Source organism: Spermophilus citellus (genome assembly GCF_964194105.1).
Source record: "Spermophilus citellus genome assembly, chromosome: 15".
Taxonomy (NCBI): Eukaryota; Metazoa; Chordata; class Mammalia; order Rodentia; family Sciuridae; genus Spermophilus; species Spermophilus citellus.
Genome location: NC_138195.1, coordinates 53,701,726 through 53,719,721, shown reverse-complemented (window position 1 = coordinate 53,719,721; position 17,996 = coordinate 53,701,726). Strand labels below are relative to the sequence as shown.

At 43.1% G+C, this 17,996-nt stretch overlaps 1 protein-coding gene across 1 annotated transcript in view; it reads right to left on the bottom strand.

Moving 5' to 3' along the window:
• Positions 1-16,554, bottom strand: part of SH2D4B (SH2 domain containing 4B) — a 95,112-nt gene extending 78,558 nt beyond the window's left edge. The window contains exons 1-2 of the mRNA XM_081268826.1: positions 16,510-16,554; positions 16,010-16,418 (exon numbers count right to left, since the gene is read on the bottom strand). Coding sequence (XP_081124952.1) covers positions 16,010-16,193 — 184 coding nt within the window. The 5' untranslated portion in view covers positions 16,194-16,418; positions 16,510-16,554. The remainder of the gene's footprint in view (positions 1-16,009; positions 16,419-16,509) is intronic.
• Positions 16,555-17,996: the final 1,442 nt, after the last annotated feature.

Here is a 17,996-nt window from a genome sequence, read left to right as displayed (position 1 = left end):
AGTTTGGAGATTCCTGGGAAAGCTGGGAATGGAACCACCATTTGACCCTGCTATTGCCCGTCTCGGACTATTCCCTGAAGACCTTAAAAGAGCATGCTACAGGGATACTGCCACATCGATGTTCATAGCAGCACAATTCACAATAGCTAGACTGTGGAACCAACCCAGATGCCCTTCAATAGATGAATGGATAACAAAAATGTGGCATTTATACACCATGGAGTATTATGCAGCACTAAAAAATGACAAAATCATAGAATTTGCAGGGAAATGGATGGCACTAGAGCAGATTATGCTTAGTGAAGCTAGCCAATCCCTAAAAAACAAATACCAAATGTCTTCTTTGATATAATGAGAGCAACTATGAACAGAGCAGGGAGGAAGAGCAGGAAGAAAAGATTAACATTAAACAGAGACATGAGATGGGAGGGAAAGGGAGAGAAAAGGGAAAATGCATGGAAATGAAGGGAGACCCTCATTGCTATACTAAATTACATATAAGAGGTTGCGAGGGGAATGGGAAAATAAACAAGGAGAGAAATGAATTACAGTAGATGGGGTAGAGAGAGAAGATGTGAGGGAAGGGGAGGGGTGATAGTAGGGGATAGGAAAGGTATCAGAATACAACAATTACTAATAGGGCATTATGTAAAATTGTGGATGTGTAACCGATGTGATTCTGCAATCTGCATTTGGGGTAAAAATTGGGAATTCATAACCCACTTCAATCTAATGTATGAAATATGATATGTCAAGAGCTTTGTAATGTTGTGAACAACGAATTAAAAAAAAGAAGTATAGGAAACGCAAAAAAATAAAAAAAAAAAACGGGACTGGGGTTGTGGCTCAGTGGTAGAGTGTTAAAAAAAAAAAAAGAAAGCGACTGAGGTCCCACAGTTATCTCTTAGGGCATACCCCCAATGACTTCCTGACCTCCAAGTAGGTTCCATCTCTGAAAAGTTCCAGCACCTCCCAATGGTACCAAGCTGGGGACTAAGCCTTTAGCACATGGACCTTTTGGAGACATTCCAGATTCAAACTATAGCATCCACTATTGGCTTTGTATCCTTAATACAAGTGTAAGCATTGTTTAAAATAAAAAGTCACATCTTAATGTTGTTGTGAAAATCATTTTGACCTTGTAGACACCCCCCACCCCCGTACCCTCAAACAACCCTAAAAATCCATTGACCACACTTTGAGAAACACTGCCAGGATACTGGAGATTAAATTTTTTTAATATAATTCTAATTTTAAAAGGAGTAATCTAAAATATACAAAGAATACTTATAAATGAATAAGAAAATAATCCTATGAGAAAAAAAGTGGAATAGATACTATGGTAAATGCTGTTAGTGACCTACTGGTTACCCCTTCAGATTCTGTCCACTGCTTTTTTGCTATTAGTACTCTGAGTTTAAGGTAGTCATTCACCTGCTTAAAAGTCTCAGCATTTTCTCAGTCTTCCTTCCAATTAAGGGTAACCCTGTGATAAGGTTCTGACCAATAAATGTTATGTAGATTAACAGGGAGTTGTGGGGAATATTTTTTTATTGTTCTAAGATAGATAACATTCAGTCTTCCTTTCCACTTCTGAACACCAAAATATAGATGTGATACCAAGAAGCACAATAGCCACTGGAGACCCAAAATGCTAAGCCACCTTCTGAGGATCTTGAAAGAAGAGACAGAGAAAGTAATGGTATCACAGAGCCACTCACACAACCCAGGACTATCCTTTTCCAGATTTTTGTTAGGTGGGATTAAATAATGTATTGCTTATAAATACAAAATGCTTATGATTAGAATGTGTTTATCAAAAATCTCATGCACTGAAAATTTAATTCAAAATTTATAAATTAACAGTATTTCAAGGTGGAGTCTTTGAGAGGTAATTTAGATTAGATGAGGTTAAGAAGGTCAGGTCTGCATGATGGCATTAGTGCCTTTTAAAAGGATGAGGGACTTGAGCTAGCAAGCTTAATATTTTTATAGAATTTTGATTGTAAAAGAACTCAAATGGTATTTACAAGGAATGCTTATAAATGACCCAGCAATTCCACCCAAGAGAAAAAAAAACTTATGTGTACACAAAAACCTTGTACATAAATGTTCACAGAAGCATTATTCGTATAACCCCCAAAGTGGAAACAACCCAAATGTCCATGTTTGAAATCATGCATATACTGTTCTCTCACCACAATGGAATTGATATAGAAATACATAACAGAAGAATATCTAGAAAAAATTCCTTCAAACATTCAGAAATTAAGCAGCACAATTCTAAATAACCCATGAATAAAAAAAGGAATCACAAAGTGAATTAGAAAATATTTTAAATTAAAATATAGCACATAATAATCTATGGGATTTAGTTGACACAGTGCACTGGGAGAAAATTCTAGCATCAAGTGTTTTTATTCAGAATAAAGAGCCAGATGCAATTGTAAATGCTTATAAATACAGCAACTTAGGAGACTGAGGCAGGAGGATCCAAGTTCAAGGAAGCCCTCAGCAAATTAGTGAGGCCCTAAGCAACTTACTGAGACCCTTTATCAAAATAAAAATAAAAAGGGTTAGGGATGTAACTCAGTGGTAAAGCACCTCTGAGTTCAATCAGAAGAAGGAGGAGGAAGAGGAGAGAATAAAGGAGCTCAAACCAATGGTCTAAGTTTCTATACTTTCTAAAATACAGAAAATAAGAAAAACTTAAATTTAAAAACTTCATGATAGTAAGTTGATAACTTAGATGAAATAAATTCTTTAAAAGATGCAAGATGTACCAAAACTCACCAAAGAAGAAATGCATCCTCTGAATAGCTTGGTCTACAAAATAACTTCAACTTGTACTTTCAAATCTACCCATAATGAAAGCCTGGACACATAGATTAATAAAAAACTTAATAAAGTATTAGCAAATTGAATTTAGAATTATATAGAAATAATAATTTATCATAACCATATAGTTCACCACAGGGATTCAAGGTTAGTTCAACATTTAATAATCAAAGAAAGTAATTAATCATATCTGCAAGCGCAAAAAAGAGAAGAAAAAGAAAAAGAACTACAATCATTTCAGTAGTTGAAAAGAACATCTGACAAAACTAAAATACATTCCTAATAAACATTCTTAGCAAACTAGAAATAGAGAAGGAGCTCCTCATCCTGATAAAATGCATCTGTAAAAATCCTGGATCTAACATTATATTCAAGGATCAAAAATTAACTATTTACCCTTAATGACTGGGAACAAAGCAATGTTGTTAGCTCTCACCACATCTAATACTGGACTGAAGATCTTAACTGGTGCAGTGAGGCAAGAAAAAAATCATAAAAGATGTATGTATTGGAAAGAAATAAATATATCTGTCTTTGTTTTATGACAAATTACATATAAAAATCTCAAAAAAAAAAAAAACTACAAAAAAAAAGCTATTCAAACTAATGAGTGATTTTAACATGGTCACAGCATATTACATCAGTACACAAAAATCAATTGCCCTGCAGAATGAAATCGACCAAACTATGCTATGTATACGTATGAATATATTACAATGAATTCAACTTTTATGTATAACTATAATGCACCAATATAAATAAATAAATAGTAGAGTCAAGGAAGGGGATCAGCGGGAAAAGGGGGGGAAAGCAGAAATACTTGGGATGGAAATGAAGCAAGTTTTGTGATATGCACTTATATGTATGTCAAAATGACCCACCATTATGTTTAACTATAATGCACTAATGAAAAACATACATTGTGTTTCTATATTTTAGCAATAGACAATTAAAAATTAATTTTTAAAATGTCATTTACAGAAGTATCAAAAATAAGAACTACTATGAGGTATTAACAAAATTTGTTGCCTAATCTATAAAACATTGCTGAGAGAAACTAAAAACTTTAAGAAGCAGAACAAAATACCTTTTTATGGATTGGAAAAGCTATTTACACAAATTTGGCAATCTGATTCTAAAACTTAGGTGGACCTAGAGTAGACAAAACAATGTTGAAAAAGAACAAACTTGAATGACTTGCACAATTTGTTGACAAGATTTACAACAAAGCCACAGTTTCAGGACTTGCTAGAAAGCTATAGCTAATGTGATATTTGTGTAAGTAGGGAAATAAATATAATGAAACAGACCCACATATACATATATGATCAACATATGAACCATGCCAAGGCAATTTAATTAAGAATAATTTTTTTCTCAACAAATAATACTGGGAAATAATATATTTTGCATTCACATGCAAAAAAAATGAATTTGACTCTTACTTTGCATCATAAATATATCCATATTCAAGCTGTCGAGGAATGAGAAAGATAATGTATGCATATATATTCAGCTTTCCCTCCAATTAAAAAGTCACTTTCCACTTGAAAATGCTGGGAAGCCCAAGTTGTACCATGCTGGTTTACCAGATTTTCCTTTAAAACCCAGATGCAGGGGCAGTGAGTCCAGGAATAACCCAAGAATATTTCCTTCTATTTGATTCCTTCTCCGCATTTATATGGCATCAAGTCTCCTGCTCCTGAAACCCACTTTGTCTTCTGACGTTTCTATTCAGGTGTGTTTAATGGATGGGATGACCAACAGTCCAAGTTTGCCTGGAGCCAAGTTGGTTTCCAAGATGTAAGCCTTTTTATTTTATAAAAAGGAAGGTCCTAGGCTAAGAAGGACAAGATGGTTCACCCTCAGCAGAGATATTAACAGTTTACCCACTATATCCAACTTCCCTTCTAGCTCTACCTTTCACAGCTCATAACTCTGAAAAGCAGCAGCCCAACTATCTCCATGAGCCTCTTTGCTTACAGATGTGGACCACAGCTGAGACAACCAGACTCCCATGAAATGGAATACACTGAGATGCAAAGGCATGAGTGTCATATTTGGTACTGGATCTTGGAGATGGAAGGCCATGTGATTAAGACCTGGAATACATTAAGAGGGGGCCATGTTTGCGGATGAATAGCATCAGGAGCTAGTCCTTAGGAGCAAGTGTGTAGAGAGAAGCACAAATGAGTGGCAGGGGAGAAAAACGACTCTGACTGCAGACAGCTTTCTAATTCCATGCTGTGCTTGTTTTCACATTCTCGAAGATTGCTTGGAAGTACCTCCTTTCTCTGGCATGTCCTTATTGAAATACCAGCAACCTAGCTGAACCAGGGAAGTCTAATGAACAGACCGCTGGTACCTATTACAATAGATGCACACTGCACACAGTAGGTGTTTCCTACATGTGGGTGAAATTAATTACATGCTGTGTTGGTGAATAGTATATGTCAGCCTTGCTAGGCTATGGTGCCCAGATGTTTGGTACACTAGTCTTAGCATTGCTGTGAAGGTATCTTTTGGATGTAATGAACATTTATAGTCAGTTAACTTTAAAGCAGATGAGTCTCCTTAATGGGGGGTGGGTAGGTGTCGTTCCCTCCAAAGCCTTAATAGTGAAAAATTAAGGCTTCTACAAGAAGAAGAAGAGACTGTAAAATAGAAATCCTGCTTCAATTTTCAGCCTCCTGGCCCACCCTATGGATTTAGGATTTGCCAGTCCCACAAACATGAGCCAATTCCTAAAAATAAATTATATGAACACATATCCTTTTGGTTCTGTTTCTCTAGAGAACCTAGACTGATGCATGTGTTAATACTAGCTGGTGATGAAGTGACAGAATTTCAGAACAGTCAGGAATCAGGAGACACTGTGGACCAGATAAAGCATACCACAGCACCTGCTCCTAAGGGTAGGACCATATCTAATTGTAAGGAACCTCTCAGAGAATCCTTCAAGGGAGGTGGCTGACCCAACAGCTGGTGGGTTCTCTTAACCTAAGTGCCTTTTGTTCTATTTGTGAATTTGAATCTGGAGAAACAAAAAAGAACTCAGCCAGGCACGTAAGAAATGTGCTAATGCTAATGTTTGTCAAGTATTTACAACATGTCAGACTTCACTGGGACCATCTCATTTCATCTTCCCCACAAATCTGGGATATAGGTAGTATCATCATCTCAGTTTACACAGAGGCTAGAATATCTTGCCAAAGTGGAAAACAGCCACAGTTAGGGAGTAGGCAGAGCCAAAATTTAACCCAGGCAGTGTGACATACAACTCCTCTGGCAAATGCAAAAGCCCAGCAGGGTTTTGAAATAAGGTACACTATCAATAGTGTCAGGCTATTTTTTGTTGCATTCCACACTGTCCTTACTGTATGACACAGACACGGGACTCAGCCACACTTAACCGTCATCCCACCATTCTCTCCAACATTGTGACTGTAAAATGACTCCCCAGCTCAAGGCCACATCTTCTTTTGAAGGAGTGTATCTTAGTACCTGATGTAATTATTGTTGAGAATCTGCAACACTCTAACTCCAACCCAGCTCCCCATCTGGGACCCAGCAGAATCAATGTGACAGAGAGGGGGTCAGGACCTGAGTCTTCATCTTGTTACTTACCAGACCAATTTTCTCATCTGGGACAACATCTAATGCATAAACTGCTTGTCAAAGGAAGGGATTGCTCAAATTCTTCAGGCAGGGACTAGACATCCTGAATCTTTAGCATCTCACCAAGTCTGAATGTGAGAACCCAACTGAGGTGGCCAGAAAATGAAATACATCAGTGAAATGACAGGATGGAAAATAAATGAGGCCTAAAGTTATGTAACTTTGAAAGGATGTGAAGGAAATTGGTGTGAAAATGAACCCAAAGAATTTCAACCTTGGGCTATGAATGTAGGTCAGTGCTAGGCAAGGCCCCACATTCAACCCCCAGTACTAAAAAGAGAGAGAGAAAGAAAAAGAGGAGGGGGAGGGAATTTAGATCTAAAAGTCTAATGCAAAAAAAAAAAAAATCTATTTCCAAAAGGGAAAACCATAGGAATCTTTGCTAATTCTTACATGATAAAAACCTAGAGAGCAGAAATGCTAGCCATTCTGAGAGAGAGCAGAGGAACAGGCAGCTGAACCGTCTGCAAGTTGTTACTTCAGCTTCAGTCCAGTGGCTCCAAGCTGGAGTTGAGACCTGAGGTCAGGTGACTGAGAGATAAATAGCTGGTGGCCTTTCTCAGAACTGCTCCTGCTGACCTCCAGGCCAGAAAGGGAAGCATGGAGGTGGCAGGCATGAGCATCCCTGAGACAAGAGGAGAGAAATAAAACTCAGGCAGCTCAGTCCAACACCCTAGAGCTGGGTCCCTGCACGGGTTTAGGACAGGTGCCTCCCTCTGTGCAGAATTGAACAAAATGCAGTCCTGTTCAAACAGTTCTTGGGCTTCGGGCAGCAGCTGGGAGAAAGATGGAGAATAAGAAAGAACAGGGTAAGTGCCCAGCAACTCAAGTTCCCTGCTGATCCATTGATCACTGACAGCTGTGTGATCCAGGACATGGACCTTTGTTCCTTCCCTAAGACTCCTCAGCAATGAAATCCCAGAATCCATATGTTGACACTAAACCCAAGTATTAGGAGGTGTGGACTTTGGGTGATTAGGTCATAAGGGTAGAGCTCTAACAAGTGGGATTAGTACCCTTAAAAGAGGCCAGAGAACTAACTCACTGTCTCTCTGCCATGAGAGGATACAAGGAGATGCCAACCATCTGCAACCAGAAGAGGGCCCTCACCAGAATCCAACTATGTTGGCACTCTGAGCTGGGTCTTCTAGGGTCCAGAACTATGAGGAATAAATGTTGTTATTTAAGCTATCTAGACTGGTAAATCACTATAGCAACCCCAGCACACTAAGAAACACCTTACCCCTATGTGCTTTGATTTAGACCTTAAATGTCTCCTAAAGACATATGTGTCAGAGGCTTAGTCCCCAGCTTGGCACTATTGGGAGGTGATAAAAACTGTAAGCAGCGGGGCCTAGTGCAAGGTCTTGCCGTCATTGAAGGAGTGCCCTTGAAGGGGATATTGGGATCCTAACACCCCCCCCTTCCTCTCCTGATGCTTCCCAGCCACTGTAAGGGGAGCAGCTTTGTTCCACAACACACCATGAGGCTCCTCCTCACCATACAAAGTAATGGGGCCAACAGACCTGGGCTGAAAACTACAAAAATGGGAGCTAGAATAAACCTTTCCTCTTTTTAAGTTGATTATCACAGGTATTCATCATGATTGTAGAAAGCCCACTAGCGCCCATGTGGCCCAGCTCTTGGGGAACCTACAGAAGAAATGGAAAGGGGCAAACACTCCCTGCCTCTTTATATCTCCCCTGGAAACCGTGTATGAAAAATAGCATTAACAGGGGATAGACAGAGGCAAGCGGTGGGACATGAGATTAAGGGAATAATTCTATAAAGTGGGCTCACTGTGCTGACACCCACGTGCTTTCTTTTCCAAGAAGCACTTTACCTGAAACCCTGCCTGGTTTGAGTGAACAGGATATGTTACATTCCTCAGCAAACTACCTGCTATCTGCGGGAGAAATACAGGCCCAAAATAATTCCAATAAGAACACAAGGTACCCTGAAGCGGAGACTTTTGTGACCCTTTTATACACCAGATCTTGGAACTCAGGGAGATAAGGATAATTCCCTTTATAGATTATATAATCTATAAGAATAGGTTCCATTTAGAACCTGCCAGCATGGGCCAAAGTGACCTAGAGTGGTCATGACAGTGGGGACTTGAAAGTCTGATGTTATCCTGCTGTCAGTCAAAAGTCAAGAGGTGGACCTAAGTAGAACTTTCTGGAAAATTCCCTAGAACCCCTATAAAACTCCAGGGCAAGATATGCATGCAGTGCTATCCTTTCCTCTCTGAGAAGGATCCACTCCCTCCCTTGAGAATGTCCCCTTTTCCCCTACCTATCCCACTAATAAACTCATACCTGTTATTCTGAGTGACATGTTTTGAAATTTTTCTGACTTGATTTCAAGAATTGGTGTTTGAATGGGGGGCCTTGATGCTGCCTCAATCTCCCAGAAGGCCTCAGCCCTGCAACAGTATCTTTTTCCCTATACCCTCATAAACAGTGTTGACTATCAAATGTTGACAACACTTGCTAATCCCATTGTTTTAATTTGCATTTATGTGATTTACTAATGAGGTTGAACCTCTTTTCACATCAGCATTGTGATCTGAAATCTCCCCACCCCCATGAGTTACTTGTTCATGTCTTTTCTCCATTTTACTGACGTTGGTTGTTATTTCCTAATTGATTTAGAGAACTTGTTCGGGGGGATACTAATACCTTGCCTGTTATGTATGGTGCAAATATTTTTCCCATTTATCTCCTGTTTTGACCTTTTGGGAAGTTTGGTTTGGCATGTTTTATTCAGATTTTGTGTTTGGTCAGGTTTTTCTTAATTTTCTTTTTTTATTCTTGTATTTTAAGAAAGTCTCAACTATCCCAAATATTCTCTTATATTTTCTTTTATTATTTTTTATAATTTTTTATGCTTTTTGGTTGTTGGGTATCGGTCCTTGGTCACCTTCGATGAGTCTTTTTCATCAGGGGAGAAGCCATGAAGAGGAAAGCTCTGTGTGGCACAGCCAGAGAAATCAGAAACTTGAATCCCGGCATCGCACTCAGATTCTAACTCCATCTCCCACTTGCTTCCTACAGCAGGCTGCTGAACCCTCTGAGGTTCTATTTGCTCAACTAAAATGTAGATAATTCCTTATCTGGTTGATTCAAAGATATACATTTTAGTTAACATCTCTGAAATCAGAATGTGTCTCATAACCAATGGATCAATTTACATCTTTCTTAGTAGCACATAAAATAATAGCATGTCTTTTAATCAGTCACTGTTTTTATTTTTATGAAATACATCTGGATGCATCTTCCAAGTCACTGAAGGGCTTAGGCAAGTGGAGGTGCTTGAAGGGCAGACAAGTCTCCATTTGGTTAAGCTCGCCTTCCTTCCAAGAAGCAGTTGCTTTGAGGCCTTGTTCTGCTTGCCCTCTCCACCACCCTAGGTCTGAGTCTGCTTCCTAGAGACCCCTTTAGGATCCTCCTACCAGAAGCCCTCAGCTGCCTGAGGATGCTAGTTCTGTGCTTAGAGATACAGAGGACAATCAAGGGCTCGCATAAGGTTGATCCTCCTCTATAGCCACAAAAACTGCACCTTCACCCCTAGGGACATGGCACCGACCAGGCACCAGAGCCATCACCCTGGTCACTGTGGATGACTCCGAAACTCCTCACAGAAGCCTCTGCCCTGGTTCCTCTTGCTGCCCACCTGGCAAGTCTGGGGCTTTGTGGCTTCTGAAAGCTGGTGCTAGAGATGGGGAACAGTGGCCTTGGTGCCCTTTGTCAGGAGAAGCTGTTCACTAGGATGCACACCACTGGGCCTAGGGTGGCAAGAAGAAAATGATTGGGAAGGATGAGAAGACCTTCATCAGTATCGTGCACACAGGGCGGGCCTCAGGGACTGCACATTAGCCCATCCAATCCTCACAGCCACCATGAAGGGAGGGGGTCACAGAACCCCTCCCCCAGTACAGATGAAGGCTGTGCTGCAGGAGGACGGTGACACATCCAGGATGCTGAGACATGTCACCATGCTGAGCCAAAAGTGGGTCCCCATCAATGTCTAGGCCACACACCTGAGTGGAGCACCTACTACATGGTACATCTAGAGTGGACTACACAGACCAGGTGGGTAGAGCAGAAAGGTCTGGCTACCTGTTCTTTTCTCCATGTCAGACTGCCAACAGACCACACAGCAAGTCCCCTCATGGCTCTCAGGGACTTCCTTTATCCACTCTCTTGACCAGCCGGGCACCCTACACCCAGCTACATAGTCACAACTAGGGTGGTCCCAGGCCATGGGCCATGCCTTCAGTTATCAACAGATTACAGTAATTTCCTGTGACTATGCCTCATGCCCACCATAAAGCCCTTTTCTTTACTGATGATAAAGAAAGAAAATAGGTTTGAGAACATTTACCAAAATAAGTCTTAAAATTGCAAATAGTATTTAATACACATTTTCCAATACAATCTTCTTTAAAAAAAAATGATATCAAAAGGCTAGGGTGGAGGAGATACACACAAATACACACTAAGTAAATGGGAATTTAAAAAGCAGTATTGGACAAGCTAAAAATCTAAGTCAAAATCCTAAAATAAGAAATGAAAATGAAATTAGTTCTAAGTGAAAAGATAACAAAGAATTGTCACTATGTGTATATTATAGTCTCATATATCAGCTTCTATAACAAATCCCAAAGCACAAGTTTATATGGTCAATTTTTATATATGTTTACTGAAGAATTTCAAGATCAACAAGAGGAATCACATGGTGTAGCACATAGCCTCATATTAAAAAAAAAAAATCTTTTAAGACCTGGTTCTTCAATCACATCCTTTGGACACACCATGCATACAAGGTTCTTGGCCTATGCTCACCCATACAAGCTACAACTGTACCCCAAGGCCTTGTTCTAGATGAGGGGATGGAAACTTGAACAATGCAAGAAACACCCATGGTCTGGGGATGACTTCAAGCAAATGGAGGATACAGAACATAAACTAGCAAAAAGAAACAGTAAGAAGAGGAGGGAGAGAAAGACACAGAGGAAGGGAAGGCAGGAATCCTCAGAATGGAAAACACAATGTTTGCCAGGCTGAGGGGAGGAGAGGAGAGGGAGGATCACTCAATAGATACAAGATTTCCTTTTGTTCTGAACTTGACAGTGGTGATGCTGGACAACATTTGAATACATTTAAAACCACTGAATTGCATATTTTTAAAATGGCTAAGATGGTAAATTTTATCTTATGTTTTCCACAATTAAAATAAAAATAGATAATTTTCAGATGCGGTAAGTGCTAGGACAAACATTAGGGAGGGAGTTGTAACGGAGAGATCAGAGAGACTCCTTGAGAGTGGGTCGTCAGTAAAGAACTCAACATGTAATTGCAAAATGATAGAAAGGAACCATCCTTGGGAGGGTTTGGGAAAAGGGGCTTCCCACACAGTGGGACACAAAGGGGATTGGAGAGATATGTGGATACCATTCTGTAAGTGTAATGGAAGCCACCAGGCAGAGAAGTGAGGTATGCCCAAGACTTATTATATCAAATGGTCTTTGGTGGCTGAGTGTGAGGCAGGGGGACACCTGAGAATATGGTCACACTATGAATGCTCCAGTCAGGGTTAGCATTCAAGGTTAGGACTTCTGTGCCTGGAAAAGTCACATGCTGAGCACAGGAGGACCTAGATTCAACAGGTGAAGTTGCCATGGTTACTAGATGTCCCTAGAAAACATAAGGGCCAGTGAGAAGTTCTGCATTCATGAAACTCCCATTGAATTGGCAGGAGTGGAACTGCTGAGACATAAAGGAGGCCTAGGAGGGTGACTCCCTCTAGCCCCATCTGGGGCTGCCTCTGGGAGCTGCTCAGGTCAAGCAGGCAGAGAGGTGGACCAGGAGGTGGGAGGTCATCTTGAACCCTGCTGTGAGGTATGGAGGTAATGGAAGCTGGAGACCCAGCACATCACAGGCTGGAATAGATGCAGGCCAAAGAGCCACCTGGGAGGGATGCAGGATTCTGCCTCAGGGTTGGCTGTGTGGTGAGAATAAGCCAACCTCCTGAGTGTGCAGGCTTTCACACTTTGGCTGATTTCAGCCACACTGAAGGAGAAAGCAGGAAGGAGGTCAAGGAAAGTTGTCTGGCTCCCAGAGGACATCCAGAAAGATGAGGCGGTAGACACAGAGGAGCCAATTTAACACTAGCAGAATGTCAGTCATGGCAGAGCTGACAGGTCCAGCTGGGAAATCTTCCCATATTATCAGAGCAGTGTGAATATGTGCCCTGACTCCTTATCTCCAAGACCACAACACTCCAGCCCTGAGAAACTGGGATAACTAGATAACTAAGCAAGTGCAGAAGTGACCCACAAGACTGTGAAGTTTCTGATTCCCAAAGCAGTTGGGAGTTCTTGCAGGGACATGGGAACAAAGCTGGAGGAGGCTGCATGGGTAGGGAAGGGGATTGGCTTAAGTCTTAATAGGAATATAATGTTATAATGCATCTCCCAAAGTCTCAGTATAACAACGCAACTTCCCACTGGACAACAAACTTTATCCAAAATATGATAAATAATCAACATGATAAATACCCCATCTTCCAAGCTAAGGACCTGTGTCTTTCATGACTGGGTAGAACATCTAAAGCTTCATGCCAAAATGGAAAGTGAAAATAGAAAAGAAGTACCACAAGATTAGAGGAGTGAGGTATGCCCAGCTGTGACCCCATCTCCTCTCCTGCCTTGCTTTAATGGTATAGTTCTAAGCCTTCACCCCAGCTTATATGTGTTGGTCCCAAATATATGTCCCAAGACCAATAAAGCCCCAACGTGTTGTGAACTAGAATGATCCATGCCACCCTGCTTATTCCCAGTCTCACTGGGCACAATTTGAAAGTGGACAAGTTCTTAGGCACACAGCATGCCTTGTCCTGCCCTGTGCTACGCTGCCTACACATGCCATCAGAGCATTACCTGAGCCCTAAGAACAGTGAGGTCAGGCCTACTGGGAGCTGGGAAATGTTCCCAGAAAAGAGAGGGTGAGAGAGGAGAACAAAGGGGACAGGCAGGACTGGGGACAGTGGCCAGGAGGAGATGCAGCATCATTCCAGCTGGCTAAGACCCATCAAGATCATGTTTAGGATCCAAAGAGGCCAGCACACAGCTCACCAGAGGCACTACAGATGCCTCTTTCAGGATAAATAGGAGGAAAGGGACCAGGAAGGAAGAGAAAAGATCCAGTGGGTGGAGACTGTCCTCTCCTGCTCCTGCCCGGAGCCACCACACAGCTGCCCTGCACCAGGCCTGGCTCCTGGCTGTGTTCCCTGTGATCTATCCACCTAAGATCAGGAGAAATAAAGCTCCGTCCAGTTCACCAAAGCCAGCTCTTCATAATGCTGGAGAAACAAACAAATTAATGAATGGATGAACAAGTGAATGTGAGCATAGATTATTCATCTAATTCAAGTCCCCAGTTCAGAAATGAAAGAAAAAGCATGCATCAGTCATTAGACTCCACAACAAAGTCACAAGATGTGTGTTTTGACTCCATTTCTTAGCAGCTGGGTAAACTTGGATACAATGCATCCTTTCTGTGGGCATCAGGTTCTCCTCCTGAAATGGAGTCACAGGAATTTGCCCTGCACCCCACATGGGAGGACTAAGGGTAGGGCAGGCACCTGGCAAATAGAAAACTCACAGGCATGGTACAGTATCTTTGCACCATGAGTTTATGAAGAGGGCACCATGCAGCCCAGACTCTTCCAACAAAAAGCTCTTTGTCCTCCAGGGACAGAGCCAGGCTTCTGGTGGCCTACCCAGATAGTTCCTAAGGACAAGACTGAAGCACAAAGCTGGCATCCGAAATGGATCCTGACCCAGGATGTGCATATTCCTCAACATGTTCACCCTCTTTCCGTTCTTTATAAATCTGAAAATTAATAACCTAGAAAAGAATCTTCTGCTCCAGAAACCCATATGAGTTTAATGTATAATTTATACATGAGAATGCAGATGTCAATGTAAGACAAATCTCCATATAAATATTTTTGCAGTTAAAATTTTGGGGCATCTGTCTTCCTCCCAAAGGAGCCACCAGACACATGTGAGGCCTCGAGGCACAGGTCGGATGGGACTGGAAAGGTGACTGGTCATTTTTGCCAGCTAGTGATACAGCCACTAGTGAGCCAAGTCACACTCTGCCACAATCTGCCCCCTCAGCGTCCTGCTGTATCTTGTTCAAAATAGAGATTTAACACTGTATACCAACCTGCTCAGTGGTAGGCCCAAGGGAGAAGGGCAGAATGGAGTATAGCCTCACGCTCCAGTGCCTTTGAGTCTACTGAGAGCCAGGCAAGCAGATGATGAATGACAATGACAGTGTGGCAAATGCAAGGGCTGGAGTAAGTCTTGCATGCCCATCAGCTACATAGGGACAAGTACTCCCTATGCTGGAGGGCATCCCCAAAGACTCCGAGGACAAGACAGGTTCTGACAGAGTCTTTCAAGTGGATGAAGGCAGGAGCTCATTCCCAATAGTAAGAAGCACATGTGCAAAGACCAGAGCAGGAGTGAGCACATCTTAAACTACATCCTGGTGCAAATTGGGGAAGGGCCAGCAGTGAGGCTGGAGTGAAAGGCGGAAGCTACAGCCCCAAGACACCTGTATGCCCAGGCCTGAAACCGCCCTGAAACAGCTTGAATTGAAGACTTTAAACAGATCAAAACTTCACTTCACTGGCTGAATAGTACAGAGGCCAAGTGGAGGGTCACAGAAGGGAAAAAGAAAGGCAATGAGCTTTGCAAAGTATAAAATGAGTGCAGTGCACATAAATGATCATTCCCAGCAGATTCTAGCCCAGGGGTCCTGAACAATCTCCTTCATTCAGGTGGACCCATCCATGGGCTTGATTGGCACATGACTTTGCATATAAACTACCTGAAAGGTAGCACCCATCCTTCTTGTCTGCAGTTACTATTTCCATTTGGGGCTGGTGACTCATTGTGTGATGATATTTCCTGACACCCTTTCTCCAGATGCCCAGCAGAGTTCCAGGCATAATCCAAACCATCCCCTTGTATGAGGAAACAGAGAGGCGCAGTGCAAGACCAAGCTGGGAACTACTGAGCCATGCTCGCAAAGAAAAGAGGAACTGCATGTCTCCATTGCACCCTGGCCTGAACCAGCAATGAGGTCAAGTACATGCCCTCCTTCCATCATGCAATTGCCAACTATGCCTGAGCTTAATCTGACATCCCCAGGGTGACTTCACAGAACCTGGACTTTCTACAAAAAGATAAATCAAGTCCACATTCTCAGGGACTTTGTAGAGCCTCTGCTGTGGTCTAAACCTATAGTCCTGGTCTAAAGATAAAAGCTCAGGCTAAAGGGACCAAACACCATAGCACAAGGGTTCTAAGCCCTCAACCCTCATCATACCAGTGCACATCTTGCAGAAGAGCCCAGGTTAGCCTCACTGACTTTTCCACCCTCCTGGAACTGGTGAATCCCCAGCCACATACCTCGCTTGACCTTCGGGGGCCGGAGGCCGTCCCCCTGAGATAGGGTCTCCCAGGCCTCCCGCTCCCTCCAGCGCCTCAGCTGCTCCTCTCGCATCTTGTAGAAGAGGATGTGCTTCTGCACATCGCTGAGCTCAGCAAGGAGCTCAGGGTCTATGTACATGTCGTGCAGGATCTGCTGCAGCATGGTGCCACCTGCGATGCACACACCAGAAGGGCAGCTGACCAGAGCAGCCAGGCAGAATGCCCCAAGCCACTCTTCAGCCCTGGCCTCACTCGGGCGCCACTCTCAGCACCCCTTCTCTGTGCAGCAGCATCACTCTGCCTCAGCTCCCAGCCAGTGATGAGCGTATCTCCTCTCCCCAGGACAGCAGGGGACCAAGTAGCAGGAACCAAAGAAGTCTCTGGGACCCTGAAAGGGAAAGCAGCCACCAGGAGAAATTGAGTCCCTCTGTTGGGTCACCAAGCACTGTATCCCAGCAGCACCTGTGTCTTGGACTCACCTCGACTTCTGGAAAAACAGGGACAGTCCAAGGTCTAGCTCAGCTGGGCAAGGCCCAGACCCAGCCCTGCCTGGGCCAGTAGGTGTCGAGTGATCTGTCAGTGGAAGGTAACGATGACACCAGCTGTATCAATGACACTGCCCTGGCCAGCCGGAGTACTGATCTCTCCTCTGCAGATAAGAGAAAGGAGGAGGCAGCTTTGCCTACTAACTCCCTATATTGGGGGCCAATTTTAAAAAGAGGCCAAAAGAGCCAGCCAGGAACTTCTGGGCTCCTCAGCCCCACCATCTATCTACTGCTCCACCACTGCCAGCCCTCTCCTTTCCAGGACATTTGGCAGACTGAGGTAATGCTTTTAAAACTTCGCATTGGGAGAGGAAAGATCTTTCCTCTTATCAATGTTGTAGCCAACGAGGGAAATGAAATGGTATCAACAGAGAACACCAAAAGGAGTACTGTCATGGAGTTCCAAGAAAGAAGAAAGCCAGATTTTCTTTCCCCTTTCCCCATTAGGAAACTCAAGCTGGGTGTGTGCTGAGAGACAACACCCCCTCCCCCCCAGGGCCCAATGGGATGGTTGATGTTGATCTTCTTGTTGTTGCAGTTGTCTGGAATTCACCAAATAGGAAGAATATGAAGCTGCCTCCTCTTCATGCCCTGATCTGAGGCACCTGGGCAGGGAAGGGCAGGATGATAGCGCCTTCTGCTTGGAGGGAAACCACCTCTGTTTGGCTGTGAGGGTGGGTGGAACTGCTTTTGCTGAGACCAAAGCCCCCGCCCCCCCAAAAAAAAAAAACAATGCTTAGAGGTACTTACAGTTAACTGCCCTTTTATTCAGATAAGGAAATTGGATTCAGAGAAAGTAAGCGACTTGCCTGCGGCAACCCAACCAATAAAGTGCTGTAGTTGGACTCAACCCAATTTTCAAATCTAACTTCTTGTTGATGGTTTTAAAAATGTAACCCCACCAGGAGAAAATAAGCAAACAAATATGATTTGGCATTGTGGCTTGGTTGGATTGGTGACCTTTGTGTCCCTTTCTCTTCCCTTAGGACTCAAGGTGGATCGCACATCTGAGCGATGGAACATGGTGGCAAGTGAGCTCCCTCGGCAAGGTTAACCCACACAAATGCAAGGACTAAGCAGGTTTCAACCAGCTTGAAGCCCACTAGGTCAAAAGAAATACTGTCTGGAGCAGCTTCCCAGGACCAGACAGCTTGTCCCAATGTGACCCAGACCTTCTGGGAGCCTCCACCCAGGTGTTCCAACCACCTGGATGAGCTGTGGCTGTGGATCCTGCCCTGACCTCTTCTTTCCTTTCCCTACCTCAGTTTTGACTCCTCTAGGGGATATGGTTCCCTTTGGTTCTTGACTGAGCATCCCCAGCCCCCTCTTGCTCTGACCTTCCTGGCCTTAATTGTGGTTGGGCTGGGGGCAGCTCAAAGTCCAGAGAAAAGACCAGGGGAGGAAGGCAACCAAGGGAGCTG